The sequence below is a fragment of the Carlito syrichta genome, unplaced genomic scaffold, assembly GCF_000164805.1.
Source record: "Carlito syrichta isolate Samal-C Ts95f unplaced genomic scaffold, Tarsius_syrichta-2.0.1 Scaffold288311, whole genome shotgun sequence".
NCBI classification, from domain to species: Eukaryota; Metazoa; Chordata; class Mammalia; order Primates; family Tarsiidae; genus Carlito; species Carlito syrichta.
This window is the reverse complement of record NW_007232407.1, coordinates 407,276-424,001: the sequence shown is the minus strand read 5'-3', so window position 1 is coordinate 424,001 and position 16,726 is coordinate 407,276. Positions and strand designations below refer to the sequence as shown.

The window sequence follows — 16,726 nt, the reverse complement described above, 5'->3', positions numbered from 1 at the left end:
GCCCGGCTAATTTTTTTATTTATTGTAGAGATGAGGTCTCGCCAAGTTGCCCAGGCAGGTCTCGAACCCACGGGCTCGGGCAATCCACTCACCTCAGCCTCCCAAGGCGCGGGATTACAGGCTGAGCCACCGAGCCCGGCTATCTTCTCTGTTTCTTAATCTAGCTAGTGGTCTATCAGTTTTGTTTATCTTTTCAAAGAACCAACTTTTTGTTTCATTGATTCTTTGTATTTTTTAAATTTCATTCGCATTTAGCTATGATCTGATTTTCATTATTTCTTTTCTTCTGCTAGCCTTGGGTTTGGTTTCTTCATGTTTTTCTAGTTCCTTGAGATAGGATATTAGGTTGTTGGTATGTAATATTTCAGTCTTATTAATGTAGACCTTAAGCACTATAAATTTTTCTCTGAGCACAGCTTTGGCTATGTTCTAGAGGTTTTGATAACTTGTTTTATTGTTATTATTCATTTTGAGAAATTTTAAAATTTCCATCTTGACTTCATTGTTGGTCCAAGAATCATTCAGGAGCAAACTGTTTAGCATCATGTTTTTGTTTGGTTTCATAAGTTCTTCTTGGAGTTAGTTTTATTCCACTGTAGCCTAAGAAGGTGTTTGATAACATTTCGATTTTTTTGAATTTATTGAGACTGGATTTGTGGCCTATCACATGGTCTATTTTAGAGAATGTTCCATGTGCTGATGAGAAAAATGGATATTCTGTAGTTTTGGAATGGAATGTTCTGTAGATATCTGTTAGCTCCATTTGCTCTGGGGACCCATTTTACTTCAATGTTTCTTTGTTGACTTTCTGCCTTGATGATTTGTCTATTGCTCTCAGTGGAGTTGTTGAAGTCTTCCACTATTACTGTATTGCTGTCTATCTCTTATTTTTAGGTCTAGTAGAGTTTGTTTTATAAGGCTGGGGACTCTGATGCTATGTGAATATATATTTAAAATTGTTATGCCTTCTTATTGGATTGATTCCTTTATTACTATAATACAATAACTATCTTTCCCTTTTTTTTTTTTTTTTTTACTGTTGTTAATCTGATATGAGAATGGCTACTACTGCTTGTTTTTGGTTTCCATTTGCATGGAATATTTTCACCACCCCTTTACCCTGAGGTCTATAGGAGTCTTTATGTGTTAAGTGGGTCTCTTGGAGACAGCAGATATTTGGGTTGTGTTTTTTTAATCCATTCTGCCAGTCTATATTTTTTTAGTGGAGTGTTGAGACTATTTACATTCAGCATTAATAATGATATGTAAGGTATTATTCCATGCATACTGGTTGTTATCTGGTTGTTTATTTGTTTGTTTGTTTTCTCTATTGTGTTGGTGTTCCATAAGACCTGTGAGCTCCATGATTTCCAGGGTTTTTCTACTGGTGTATTTTGACCTTTTGTTATAGTACTTAGAACACCTTTGAATATTTCTTGTAGAGCCAGTCTAGTGGTGACAAACTCCCTCAGTGCTTGCTTATCTGAGAAAGACTTCATTTCTTCTTCATTTATTAAACAGTTTTGCAGGATACAAAATCCTTGTCTGACTTTTATTCTATTTGAGGAGATTGAAGATGCGGCTCCGATTCCTTCTGGCTTGTAGTTTCTTCTGAGAAGTCTGCTGTTAGTCTGATAGGTTTACCTTTGTAAGTTATTTGATACCTTTGTCTCGCTGCTCTTAAAATTCTTTCCTTCACATTAACTTTGTATAACCGATGATTACATGCCTTGGGAATTACCTTTTCTCAATGAATCTTCTGGGGGTTCTCTGGGCTTTTTGTATCTGGATGTTTAAATCTCTGGCAAGGCCAGGGAAGTTCTCCTCCACAATTCTCTCAGATATGTTTTCCAAGCTTGTTGCTTTCTCTTCTTCCTCAGGAACACCCATGATTCTTAGATTTGAACATTTTACATAATCCTACATTTCTTGGAGATTTTGTTCCATTCTCTTGATTCTTTTTTGCTTTATTGTTGTCTGCTTGGGTTAATAAAAAGTCTTCTCTTCAAGTTCTGAGATTCTTTTTTCTGCTTGTTCTAGTTTACTATTAAAAAACTTTCCACTGCATTTTGTATTTCCCTAAATGATTCTTTCATTTCTAGAATTTCAGCTTGTTTTGTTTTAAGGTGTTTATTCCTTTGTAGAAATTTTAATTCATATCCTGCCTGAATACTTTTAAAAAATTTCTTTATGTTGGTTTTCAATTTTCTCCTGAAGCTCATTGATCAATTTTAGAATCATTCTGTTTTATTCTATGTCTGGAATTTCAAAGATTTTACTTGTCACTGAAGATTTAGTATGGTCTTTTGGGGGTGTTGGAGAACTCTGTTTTTTCCATATTGTCAGAATTGTTTTCCTAGCTCCTCGTCATTCGTGTAGACTATTTCTTTTTTGAGGTTGGCAGGGGTAATGTAAGCACTATAGGGTTCCCTTGGGTTACACAAAGCCGTGGTGTGGTAAATTTTCAATTGCCAGCTGTAGCAGTCCTGTGCTGGGTACCTGCACTGGCTCACAGTGTCCCAAGTGGTCATAATAGCTTGGGCGGCAGTGTTAGCTGGGGTCTAGGATCAAGCCTTCTCCAAAGTTGAGGTATTATAGCCAATATGGTGGGCTGTGCTCTTGACCTCTGGCTAGGAGGTGGCGCTTGTGGGAGAAAGCCTGCAGCATTGGTGGCTGTAGAGTTTCTCTTCGGTTAGTGTTGCTCCAAGGAAGTACCCAGCCAGCTTAGGTGGGGTTTGGGAGGATGAGGGTTCCATAGATTACTCAAGTTCTGTGTTTTAAGCCTTCAAGGAGAGTGCAGGGCAGAAAGGAGCTTGAGCACCCCACAAGTGTGCCTTCTTGGTGACCTCAGTGGGGGTTAGGAGGGAGTCCCGGGCCACTGGGGTAACACTGTTGTGCAGGGTGGGCACAGAAGAACTTACATGAGGGAGTGAGAGGTTGCTATGGCAATGTGTCCCACTCAGTTCCTGCCTTAGCCTCAGGCTGTTTGCCTTTTGAATGTCAAACTGGCCTCGGGGCCTCAGATTTGCTCACAGCAGTCTGCCCCAGCCAGGAACTATCTACTGATGTGGAATTTGCCACTGGGGCCTGTCCCCTCCCAGGCTGGCAAGAAAGTAACTGTGCAAGGGTTGAGTTCCTGGACTATGGCAACGGGGGCTTCACCACTCCATGCTGGTTTTGGCAGAGCATGGCTGTGGGTAAGGCAGTTTCCCATGAGGGACTGGAGTCCCACAAAACCCAGGGAGCCCTACAAGTCCATGGCAGGAGCACAGAACTCCTGAATTTTACTTTCTCACCTTCCCCACTGCATCCAGAGGCTGTTGGTGGTCTGTGATCCACATGAAAGTCTGACTAGTTCCAGTTCAGGTTGACAGATTTTTCTCTTCTTTGCACTATGTGGTTATTATTGCCTTTGTGATGAGTCGTGGAGCATGCTGCTGGTCTCGTTCTTCTCTGAGGAAGCTCGGTCTATCTTGGTTTATTCCATCGGAGAAACACACTCTAGCTGCCTCATGTCGGCCATCTTAATCTGCAATCTGATTATTTGTAAAGATTCTGTAGGGGGAGGTTTGGGGAGATGTTGGTCAAAGGATACAAAATTTCAGTTAGACAGAAGGACTAAGTTCAAAGATCATACTACAACTGATAACAATATGTTCTTGAATGTCACTAAGAGAGCGTATTTTAAGTACTCATACCACAAAATATAATAAGTATGTGGGGTAACACTTATGTTAATTGATGTGATTTAGCCACTCCAAAATGTATACACATTTCAGAACATTGTGTTGTACACCGTAAATAAATACAATTTTTATTTGTCAACTTAAATTGATTATTTATTTAAAAGATCCTATGGTCCACATAACTATGGTCACCCAGTAAGTGGCCCAGGAAAGATTTCTGGGAGGAAATAAGGTACCAGCTGAGGTCTAAGGGTGTATAGATATTAGGCAGAGAAAGAGCATACAGAGAGGACTCCAGACAATGAGAACTGCCTGTGAGAAGGGTCAGAGTAAGAGGGAGTACAGTGTGTTCATGAAACTTGGAGAGAAATTCCAGATGGCTGGAACATAGGAATTGAGAGGGGAGAGTGAGCTGGAATGAAAGCAGGGCTGAGCAGGCAGGACCTAGTGAGTCTAGACTTTGTCTAGAGGCCTCATGGAGAACTGGTCATAGTGGGGCATCACTAGAAGCTGGGGCAATGAGGAGACCACTGTAGCAATCCGAGTATGAGATCATGGTCATGGTACTGGTGGAGATGGAAGGATGTGGGTAGACTCAGGATATATTCAAGATGGAGGGAGAGTGGAATGTGACCACAGACTGGAAGTGGCAGGTACAGTCATGGTTTGGAGAAGGAAGAGCTCTGGCGTGGTCAGGGGATCTGGAATGTTCAGGAAGGAGGCTGTGGATGCTGGGTGAGTTCTTTTGAAGGCACAAGCAGTGAGAAGGAAGAAAGAGCTCCTGGTAGAGGGTACAGAGGTGTTGACCCGGGAAGCATTCAGAGAAGTGTGCAACACCAACTGGTCTGGTTTGGATGGAATGTGGTGTTCACATAAGGAAATTAGGAGAGAAAAGATAGAAGAAAAGAGTGGTGTCTGACTTTGGGGCAAAGGAGCCTCTGCTGAGTCAGATGGTCATGGAGAATTGTCAGAAGCTTCTGAGCAGGCAGTTAATGACATGAACCCCTTCTTCAGAGAGTCTACTTGGGCACCTCAGTTATCCAAGCAGAATGATTTTTGCTTAGAATTTTTACTAAGTGGAATAAGTGTTTCATTGCCAGATTCCCTCTTTCATGGGTGTAGGTAGATTTCATCTCAAAGAAGACACTGGGCTACCTGTTAATGTCACTGACCACTAGGCTGTTTCCCACCTTCTCTAGCCCATGGGGGGCACAGCTTTTAGATCCTGTCCATTTGCAGAGACCCATAATACATCTCCAAAAGAGACAGAATGAGGGAAAGAAAAGAAATCTTTATCGAAGACTATATAGGAACAAGAAATCATTTCATCGCTCAAACACATCTAATGTAGAAATGCAGGAATGTGACATAAAAGAAATAAAGAATGCAGTTAAAGGATGGAATGAGGGACTTGGGGATAGTTTCATTCACCCAGAAACCATAATATTGCTGTGGAAGAGTGTCAAGTCAGACTGAGTACATGCAAATAGCAGGTCTGCATCTTGTGAGCTGTGCGGGCTTAGCCTCTCTAAGCCTCAGTTTCCTCATCTGTACAGAGGGAATAGCAATGGAACCTCGCACTGGATTGCTGTGATGATTAAATGAGATAATACATGCCAAATGTTTGGTACAGTGGCTGAGCCAGGACTGGAACCCAGTGAGCCTGACCCCAAAGCCGGTGTGCCCAACTACTGTATACCACTGCTTCCCAATTCACTAGGGAAACAGAAGAGGCAGCCAAGGCTGCGTGGAAAGGGCCACAGGGAAAGTAGGAGAGGCTCAGAGAAAGTGACAACTTCCTTAGAGGTTAGTGGGGACAGCGTGGGCTTGGCATTTCAGCCAATAGGAACAGCATTATGGGGGCAGGACCAGCATGAGTCTGGAGCTCAGGGAGTACCTCGGGAGTGGCTGGATTTGAAGCTGGGAAGATGAGCCAGAGTTAATCACAGAGGGTGGCCTCATGGAGCAGCCTGAGGAGTCTGGATTTTTTATCCAGAGTAGTCAGCAAGAAAGCACCAGAATTTTCAACAAGGAAATGAAATGATCATATTTTCATTTTAGGAAGATCCTGGTAGCGAAGCAACAAGACTGGAGACAGAGCAACCAGTTAAGAGGATGTGTCTGTGGTCCAAGCAAGAGAGCATCCTGGGCTAGGGCAGTTGTGAGGGATAGAGAGAAGTGGCTGGATTCAGGAGATGTCCTGGAGGCAGGAGCAACAGGACCTGGGGTTGTGTGGTATTAGGAAGAGAGGAATCAGGAAGGATTCTATGCTCGGTCTTGTGTGACTCATTGGAGGGTGAGGCTGGTTACAAAGATGGCAAAACTGCATGTATTGATCTACAGATTATCCAAAAAGAATAAGTAAAAACCGTCAACAACAGAGGGAAACATAGGTTAAACTGATCAGTGAATTCCCAGGCCCCATGCCATGACTCGATAATTCCTCAAGTTCACAATACACAGAATTACAAACACTGATTGTACACGAAGTAGAACAAATAGCTCCAGACGCCGTCCTCATTTCCCAGGGCCTCTCTGGCATGTCTGTAACCCCTGGTACCTTAACACAGGGCCAGGCCTCAGGGGCTTAGTCTAGTTGCTTTGTGGATGTGATGGAGGATACTGTTTGAATAAACACTTAGAAAGATTTCAGAACTTGACTTGGTCTCTTAAATCAGGTAATAATAAGGCTTAGCAACCAAACAAAACAATGTTACTTCCTTTCATATCTACATATTGCTTGCAGAAATAGGGAATGATTTCTTTTTTAAAAAGAAAAACAAGCACTATAACATTCTGGTAGATTTTGGTGTTTCTTAAAGGATTATCTTGAACTTCCTTTGTCAATTAAGGATATTTCTAATAAGAAAATCCTTTCCTATTTGCAAAAAGAAGTTGATTTAGTATACAAATATACTTTTTCTACCCATAATCCCACTACCCTAGCAAATATCCTTTTCATTTTTCCATGTTCCCTGTCCACTCTATATTTGCACAGACATAAATTATAACCATAACATAAACATAGTATGAGGTCTGCTATATTGCTTAACATTACGTCATAAGCATTTTGCATGTTGTGACATAGTTTTTGTTACCATAATTTTTAATGGCTATTTCATAATTTCTGTTGAGTGTATATGTGATCATATATTTAGCCAGTTGCCTATCTTTGGACATTTTTGTTATTTCCAATTTTTCACTCTCATTAGTGGCCCCACACTCAAATTTTTCTTATTTTAGATTATTTCCTTAGGAATAATAGATCAAAAAGTATAAGTATTTTGTGACTTGGTATATAATTTTTTTTTTTTTTTTGAGTTGGAGTCTCACTCTGTCACCCAGACTGGAGTGCAGTGGCCGCTCCCGGCCACCGCAGCCTCGACCTGCTGGGCTCCAGCGATCCTTCCGCCTCAGCCTTCCAAGTAGCCGGAATTACAGGCGCGCGTTACCACGCCCGGCTGATTTTTTGATTTATTGTAGAGATGAGGTCTCGCTCCCCAGGTGGGTCTCGAACCCGCGGGCTCAGGCAATCCACTCACCTCAGCCTCCCAAAGGTGCGGGATTACAGGCTGAGCCACCGAGCCCGGCTGGTATATAATTTTTTTAAATGCCTTTGGGAAGGGTTGTACTAATAAACGATATCATCAACAACCTGAGTATTTCCATTTTACTACTGACAGCACTGAATGTTATCATTTGCAAAATTTCTGCTAATATCAGAGTGCTAAACATGTGGTGTCTTACTGTTGTACCCATTTGCATAGGAGAAATTTCCCATACCTAATTATAGGAAAATCTCTGTCTTTCCTAAGCAACTAGTATACACTTATCTTATTGCTACGGCGACTCTTGTAATGCAATTGTATTATCTTCTTTGCTTGGGTTGTTGGGAAACTTGGAACCTACTTGAACCAATGCGACGAATCCCCTGGCTCCATTTTTATACTTCCCTTATTTTACCTCTGTCTCTATCAGCATATCTATCCTGCTCAGTATTTTACTTTTGTGAATAGCTGTCTTAAATCCTGGCTCAAAAGCCATTCATGTGTGAAAGTCTGGGGGGGCTTGGTCATAGGTTAATATAAACCCAAAGTGATGATGGCTCTAAACCTCAGTACCTTCCTAGACTGTGTAACCCAGTAAAACATTTAAAGAATACTGTTACTGACCCCATCCTGTATATTGCATTTTACTCAGATCACAGAAATTTGAGAAGGACATAAACAAAGTGAGAAGCCCAGATCCTCAGTTTATAGGAGTCAGGGTTAAAGAGATATATTGTGTTAAAAGTCGGGGTTAAAAGGATATGTTGTTCACAAAAGTGGTACCCTTAAAGAATTCAGAAAATTATTGCATCATTTTGTTCATTATTATCACTATGAGATAATATTTTAAAAGTCTTTTATACTTCCCAAAGTGTTTTTATGGTGTTGTCACATTTGATAACATCACCCATTTTCACCCACTTTCAGATGTGAAAATGCTGCCCCATCTACTCTCCACATTGGGGATGGTCACCTCTGTAGGTTACAGAAACCGTCAATCTTCATGCTACCTGTTTGTTCCAGGGTCTCAACTTCTCCACTTCTTTCCATCCCACTGATGCCAATTTAGTTATGGCCACTATCAACTATCCCTTCAATTAGGAGAAGAATACATAACACCCTAAGTTCTCAAATGCCACAGGAGGAAACTAAGCCACGGAGAGATTAAATAGTATGCCCAAGTTCAAACAACTAACAGTTCACAGTACATGTTTGTTGAGTGAATGAGTAAATCAGTCAATGAGATTATTGATGTGGATGGATCAATAGAAATTAATCTCCATCTCTAGAAAAACACTCAAGATTCATATCCTACCAATGGGAAATCAGCAATAGCATCTCTTCTCATGAAGGACAGCATGCAGGCTTGCTCTCTCTGACCATGCATGCCTGCTCAATGCTGTGCTAGAAGAGGAGTCTGGGAGAATTTGATTAGATTTGAAAAGTCCCTGGAAGTAAAAAAAAAAAAAAAAGTGAGTCATCAGGACAATCAGCGGTCATAATGGGCAACATTTATTGAGTACTTACTAAGTGCCAGCCGTTGCTGCAAATTATTTACATACATTTACTATTTAAAATTTCACAAGAGGCCAGGCTCAGTGACTCAGCATTTTGAGAGGCCAAGGCGAGTGAATTGCCTGAGCCCGCGGGTTTGAGACCAGCCTGGGCAACTTGGCGAGACCTCGTCTCTACAATAAATCAAAAATTAGCTGGGCATGGTAGTGCACACCTATAGTTCTGGCTACTTGGAAGGCTGAGGCAGAAGGATTACTGGAGCCCAGGAGGTCAATGCTGGGGTGGCCGTGAGTGCACCACTGCACACCAGCCTGGGCTGGATTGAGACTCCAACTTAAAAAAAAATTCACAAGAATTCTCTAGAACTTATTATGCTTTCCATTTCACAAATGGGGAAACTAAGTCATATGCATAATAAATAACTTGCCCAAGGGCACCCAGCTTAACAAATGACTGAGCTTGGATCTAGTCCAGGTGGTCTAGCTCCAAAGTTCTTGCACAGAACCCCTACAATGTACTGCCTCACCACAAACATTTCTGTAAGCCCCAAGGGAAGAGGCCCTTTGATTATGTTCCCAAGAGACCTTGGGAGATGATTTCTTCTCCCAGGTTTCTTTTGAATATGTGTGGTTGTCCCGGGCAACAGAAGTTACTATCCTCTACTCTGCAGTCAGGTACAGGATGCCTTCTAGGAAGGGATCAAGGCTTCATTCCTTCATTTCTTCATTCCTTCAACAAAAATGGATTGAGGGCTTCAGATGTGCCAAGCCCTGTGTGAGTTCCTTGCTCTCATGTAGACTGCGTTCAAGTAGGAGGAGACATAAACTAAGTACTCAAAGAGTAAGTGAACAAGATAACTTCCGTGCTAAAAGTGACAAGAACACAGAAAGCAGGGCCACATAGTGGCAAAGGACTGTTTGTGCCACTCTGCACTGGCTGGGCAGAGCAGGCCTCTGGGCAGAAGGACATTGCCCAGAAGCCTGAATAGTCTAAGAGGAGTCAGTCTTGTGAAGATGGGGTAAAGTTCTCTTCCTGGCTGTAGTACAAGGGCCCCTAGTGGGGAGCAAGCCTGGTGTGTTTCAGGAATAGAGAGGAAAAAAAAGTCAGTGTGGCTGGGATCTGGTGAGTTAAGGTGAGAGTCATCGGAGAGGAAGGCCAGGAGGTAAGCAGGGTTAGTTACAGAGGCTAAGCATGGCTTTTGGTTCCAGGGGCAATGGTAGCCGCTGGAGAGTTTTAAGCAGGGGAATGGCACATTCTGGACCAACTGGTACTCTCCCTACATGTGAGTAGGAAGAAGTGAGACACAGAGTGGCCAAACAAGACCCCTCAATATCTAGAGCCCCACAATCATCCAGGTGTTCCCTGCCTATTTCCCTGACACCAGTAGTCTTCTCCAGGGTCCTAGCAGACTCCTAATAAGTCATCGCAGCCAAGGACTTCTGTTTTCCTCCCTTCTTTAGATTGCTGTTTGTAAAACTCAGTCACCATGCTCCCAATTTTTCTCAATGGGTAACTGATTCTTGTGTTGACTTACAGATCATAAGGCAGCAGTTTCCTCAGTTAACCACCAGAAGACTCGGGACCCGAGGACAGTCAAAGTAAGCACTGGACAGCCATTCCACCTGCAGAGCGCACATCTCTGGGCCTTGAGACAGGCCGGACCTCTGGTTTTCCATCCTGAGCTCGGTCTGCAGGCCAGGCGGAAGTCTGTGCCTTCGGGAAACACGGAGGAGCTTTATGTTCCTTTATGTTCATGGAGGAGCCCTGAAAGAGAGGTCATCCAAAAGCCCAAGGGCATTTGGCCCAGCTGCTTTAAGGAATCTGATTTTATACCACCCTGCTTTTAGGCATATCTTGTAAAATAGTCTTGGGCATCATTTAAAGGATGACCTTGAGGCTTCTGGGATGATCGCCAGGTTACTTGGACTGTTTTGCTGAGTAAACACTCTACTCTGATAACATCCTGTCAGCCAGAGAAGCAAACTCATACTAATCACTGCATGGGAGATGGGGCAGAAAGGTTCAGCTACGCCACGGTCCACAAGGGCACACTGCTTCCATCCATCAGTTTCGCCAACCAGCCAATCAACATTCACTTCACCCTTTCTGTGGGTCAGATATATGGTGCTAGGTGCTGGGAGCACAGGAACAAGCCAGTCACTGCCCTCATGGACCATACATTCTGGTGAGGAACACAGACAAAAACAAGAATCAGACTGTGACAAAGAGGGATGTAATAGAGAATAACAAAAAGGGAGTGACCAGGGAAGGCCTTTCTGAGGAGGTGATGTTTGAGAGAAGACCTAAGGAGCAAAGAAGGATATGTAGACGCCTGTCTCCAAGGTGTGAGTCAATGGGAAGGGAAGTTCTTCCTTTACCACCCATAAAACTTCATCAAAACCTGGATTTATAGAACGTGCCTCTTAGGATGTTTCAAAAATTGGTGGATGATAATAGGCATTCTATGAAAAAGGGCAGGTGGCCATATAAGTTTGGTAAGCACTGAGTTAAACAGCTTCCTTTACTGCAGGACTTCTCAGAAACTTTTTTATACTAAGGTACATGGCGACTCCACAAAAGGGTGTTTTATTATGCAGCATATCTAAACATGTTGACCATTGAGCAGGTCAGCACATAGTGATCTATAAAACACTGAAACTTTTTTTAAAAAAAACTATTATATAGGACTCTTAAGACTTGTCTCTAGAGTGTTCCAATACTGTTACCCTGAGCAACGCCTCCGACTCCCCACCAGCTCCTGTCATCCCCGGGCAGCACAGTCCCATCCTCCAAGGATGGGTTGGACTTTGGAGCCAAGTTAGGGAAAGAAAATAGATGATCAAACTGGGAAAAACTCAGTTTAGTAAAATTCTGAAAACCATGAGACTGATCTTTTTTTTTTTTTTTTTGAGCCAATCTCCTGGGTTAATCTCTAAAGGGACTTCCAGAAAACTTTTGAACAAAGGATATCTTGGAATAAATTCCTAATGATTTTTCAAGATGACTACACTGAAAAAAAAATAACTTCATTTATAATGAATAATTTGGGTATTTGTTTAAAAATGAGGTTTGGGCTTTGGTAAGATTGTAAAGTACAAAGCCAGATTTTCCCTTACATTTGCTGGTGAGCACACAAGGCAATTCAAAATATTGACTAAACAGAGGAGTGCAAGGATATTGAATGAGTACCAATGAATTCTTTTTCTCCACCCCATAGTTTTTGAAGAATCACTGACTCCAACACATTGTTGCCCATTTCTAGGAAGAGTAGAAATAGTAAAGGTAGATAATAAAGACAGAACAGAGAGGTTTCTCATCCCACATAAACTTGGAGAAAGTTTCCTTCTGTCTACATGTGAGAGCCTGCTTTTGTTGTTTTTTTTCCCTAAATTTTTCTTTAACTAAGAGTTTGGCAAATTGGGCATTATCCTCTTTAAATACTCTGTGTAATCAATCTTATTGAACCTTTTTCACAAGGATCCTCCAAGGTTGGTTATTACCCTCAAATCAATCAGAAGGCAGTAAGTCTAGTCTCCAACCTGCAGTGTAGCCTTACAGAGAAACTCCCTCAGCAAATTTATCTTGAGAGAAGAAATTTGAGAGATGGTTAGTAAAGAGTGTGTTGATGTGCCCTACAGAACTGAAACAGAAAAACTGAGAAAGGAGCCGAGCAATAGCTTTCCTGTGGTTGCCGACTTCAGCAACACGCACTTTGAAAAATTAAGAAGTGGTCTGGTCTGAATATGACTACCTAGATTAAGAAATTATAGGCCAGGTGTGGTGGTTCACACCTGTATTCCCAGCACTTTGGGAGGCCAAGGCAGGAGGACCCCTTGAGCCCAGGAGTTCGAGAGCAATCTCTATTAATTTTTTTTTTTTTTTTTTTTCTGAGTTGGAGACTCACTCAGTCGCCCAGACTGGAGTGTAGTGGCCGCTCCCGGCCACCGCAGCCTCGACCTGCTGGGCTCCAGTGATCCTCCTGTCTCAGCCTTCCAAGTAGCTGGAACTATAGGCGCGCGCTACCACGCCCGGCTAATTTTTTTGATTTATTGTAGAGATGAGGTCTCGCCAAGTTGCCCAGGCGGGTCTTGAACCCGTGGGGTCAAGCAATCCACTCACCTCAGCCTCCCAAAGTGCGGGATTACAGGCTGAGCCACTGAGCCCGGCTTAAGTTTTTTTTTTTTTTAATTATAGAGGGGAACTTTTTAAAGTGAGAGAGACAGGGGCAACCCCTTCGGGTCCCCTCCCACTGTGGGAACTTTCTTCTCAATTAATCCTGCTTTCTCAAAAAATAAAAAGGTAAAAATGTGAGAGAGACACGTCATAACTGTCTTTCCACCTGAAGGGTACTTCTGGAGCCACCGGAACCACCCCCTCCCCCACCCAAGGAGCACCTTCCAGATAAAAAGGCAGTTATGGCAGTTGGGAAGTTCAAGGCACAGAAGGCAGATCTAGCTGAAACACAAAGAAGAATTTTTTGATACCCATACCAACAAAATGAACTGGGCTGCCTTCGGAGGGTCGGAGTACTTCATCCCAGGAGGCTTTCATTTAGAGGCGATATGCCCACCAAGCAGAAATATCACAGAATGGTATCAGGAGTAAAGGGGGTTGGGGAGAGGGAAGGTTATATGTGTTCATCTCTTCCCTCCCCCGTGAAAGCCTTCCCCGTAACTCAAAATTCTTTCTCGTTTGTATTATTTTGTGACTACCCCATATCCCTGAGAGTAGAGAAAAGGAGTGAATATGTTGGGCGGTGTTTCTTAAAGCCAGATCATGAATTACTTACATTGGTATTGCTGTGGGGCTGTGGAAATCTACTCTCGAACTACTAAATCAGAATCTTTGGGGGTGGGGCCTAGGAGTCTGTATTGTAATGTTTTGTAGGTGATTCTTATTACTAAAGTCAGTAAAGTTTGAGAATCACTGACCTAGTGGTTGAAAGCTCTTTGGAGGTTAAAATCCTGCCTCTGCTACTTACTGGGAGATCTTGTGTGTGTTACTTGAATTCTCAGGGCCTTAGTTTCCTTGTCTGTAAAATGGGGAGAGTAACTAGTTCCAGCCCTATGGAGAGTGTGGGAGATTAACTAAGATAATGTGCATCAAATGCTTAGCACCACAGATCTCATTGTTTCAGTGCTGATTCTTGGCTCCCATTCTCAGATGTTCTGAGTCAGGAGGTCCTGGGAAGGGGCCCAGGGATCTATATTTTTGTTGAGCTCCATAAGCGATTCTGACAAGCATCAAAGTTTCTAATACCACCATGCAGTGTTTTTGTTAGTATAGCATTGTGGCTTTGTAGTCAAACAGACCTGTGTTCAAAAACCTGTTCTTCCCTTAAACAACTATATGACCTTCAGCAAATTACTTGAGCTTCTTGCCTCCATTTTCTCATCTGTAGAGAGACTGATTTCATAGGGTTATTTTACAAATCAATGCATGTAAAGCCCTTTGCAAAGTGCCTGGCACGTAGCAAGTGCTCAATAGATTGTAGCTAAAATCCAAAGAAAACGCAGCCTCTATTCTCTCATTAGTCTTAATTGAAAATATTGCTGTTGTTAAGCCCATTTTGAGTTAATAAAAAGTTCTGTTCTTTGTTTTACCTTCAGTGTCAACTGAAGCACTAAGTTTACCTTTTTAAAAATACAGTTCCTTGAGCTTACAATGTATTGATTAAGAAAAACATAGGCCAGATGAATTTTTTGTTGGCAGTACAGTGAGCAGTCATAAATACATCTTTCTGCTTGGGTCCCCATAGAGAAGGGATACTCAAGTGCTGTACCCCTGGGATCACATGTGGCTAGACATAAGAGATAAGTACAAATGGAAAATTTTTCACCCCCTCTCTGCTTTGCAAAGTATTTGACTTAACATTTTCTGTAGGAGGCAATTTTGGCTATTTTTACCTGCCTGATTGATGGCTGGCTATGTGGAACTTTGGTTTAATTCTAGATTTCAGAGATATCAGCCTTACAGGAGAGTTAACTCTTATAGCTCCATGTAGGAAGGGCCCATCTATCCTTGGCCTTGGGCAACATCCACTCCCCAACTCAGGAAACCCCACTTAACAATGGTGCATGTGGGTCTCTCTCTCTCTCTCTCTCTCTCTCTCTTTGTGGCCCAGGTACCATTACTATGGCATTGCAGTGAAAGAAAGTTCCCAATATTATGATGTGATGTATTCCAAGAAAGGAGCTGCCTGGGTAAGCGAGACAGGAAAGAAAGAAGTGAGCAAACAGACAGTGGCATATTCACCAAGGTCCAAACTCGGAACGCTGTTGCCAGAGTTTCCCAATGTTAAAGATCTAAATCTGCCAGCCAGTCTGCCTGAGGAAAAGGTAACCACACTTGAAGTGATTACTTGGGGTGGGTTAGTTTCTGTCTCTCTCTTTTTCACACACACACATACACACACACACACACACACACACACACACACACACACACACACACACACACACACTTTTATTGCAAAACAGTGAGTTAAAAAATATAAAGGTAAAAATCTAAATAAAGTATGGACTATGGTTAATAATGACTTGTCAGCATTGGTTTATTAGTTGTGACAAACACATCACAGTAATGTAAGATGCTAATAATAGGAGTAATGGAGTGTGAGATATATGGGAACTTCCTATACTATATTTACAACTTTTCTGTAAATCCAAAACTATTCTCAAATAAAATTTATCCTATCAATCTCTATCATCACTATCTATCAATCTCCATCTTCCTGCCTACCTATATACTTGTCCTATGATGTTACACTCTCATTTCATGAGGAAAGAACCATTCCCCTCTGAATTGCTTTTTCGTAGGATAAAGTTCCCTTTCTCATGTACTGCAGGGGATTTGGTGAAATCATAGTCCCACAGACACAGAAGATTTTATAAGCATAGTGAGTCAGTTGGTTTTGATCATAGAGTATTTAGAGCAAGTTACTGGAAAAAACAAATCTAGGGGTTTCCCTTGGAGCATCGCACTGCTACTGCACCTGTCTTAATACAGCTCAGTGCTCTACGACATATCAAGCTTCTACTAAGTCTTCATATCACACTAGAAGCTGGGATACAGTGGAGAATGAGACATGAGTCCTGTTTTCAAGAGGCTTATAGTCAAAAGGGGAGATGGACACTTGTATAAGCAAATTGGAGTTTCTGTAAAACGCATGCCTATGTTCTGAAATGAAGAAAATCAACTTGTATCTGCAAAGGATGCTTTAAATCTAAGAACTAGAAAAATCTTTATTTTCCTCAAATTTGCTTTTTTAGTTAAACAAACACACCAACAAACTTACCGCACCATGGTTTTTAAATTCTTGGATAAATGAAAGGAGAAATTATTTTTGTCTTTGAATTTTATTTGTTTGTTTATTTATTTATTGATAAGCAGTTTCCAGAGAATTTCCAAATGTTTTATAGTGATTTGGGCAAAAGTACTTCTCCCTAATGTTTTTTTTTTTTTTTTGAGTTAGAGTCTCACTCTGTCGTCCAGGCTGGAGTGCAGTGGCATACTCCCAGCCATCCAGTGTCGACCTGTTGGGCTCCAGCAATCCTCCTGCCTCAGCCTTCCAAGTAACCAGAACTATAGGCTTGTGCTACCACGCCCGGCTAATTTTTGATTTATTGTAGAGACAAGGTCTTGCCAAGTTGTCTGGGCTGGTCTTGAACCAGCGGGTTCACGCAATCCACTTGCCTTGGCCACCCAAAGTGCTGGGATTACAGGCTGAGCCACTGAGTCCAGCCAGATTTTAGTTTTTCAATATCCTGTCTTAGTTCAGTAAGCCCTACGAAGCTCTATGGGCCAGGCAGCGTGCTAGGTGCTGGATACATGAGCATGAATATATGCTCTTTTTGTTTTCCAAGAGCCCATAGTCTCAGGGGTTGGAGAATAGGGATACAGGGAGAGAAACCAATGCTTTCTGTACACAGGGTGAGTGCTCTGACAGAGAAACACACTTGGATGACATGTGAGCAC

The 16,726-nt window shown here is 42.1% G+C and overlaps 1 protein-coding gene across 2 annotated transcripts in view; it reads left to right on the top strand.

Annotated features, from left to right (window-relative positions):
* The window catches only part of RFX4 (regulatory factor X4), a 166,163-nt gene that overhangs the window by 75,230 nt on the left and 74,207 nt on the right, over nucleotides 1–16,726 (top strand). Inside the window, exons 5-6 of one of the 2 annotated variants that reach the window (XM_008053579.2) lie at nucleotides 10,286–10,347; nucleotides 14,874–15,087. In XM_008053579.2, coding sequence (XP_008051770.1) covers nucleotides 10,286–10,347; nucleotides 14,874–15,087 — 276 coding nt within the window. Of the gene's footprint in view, nucleotides 1–10,285; nucleotides 10,348–13,144; nucleotides 13,342–14,873; nucleotides 15,088–16,726 lie in introns of those variants that run through there. The other variant, XM_008053580.1, reaches the window with a different exon arrangement.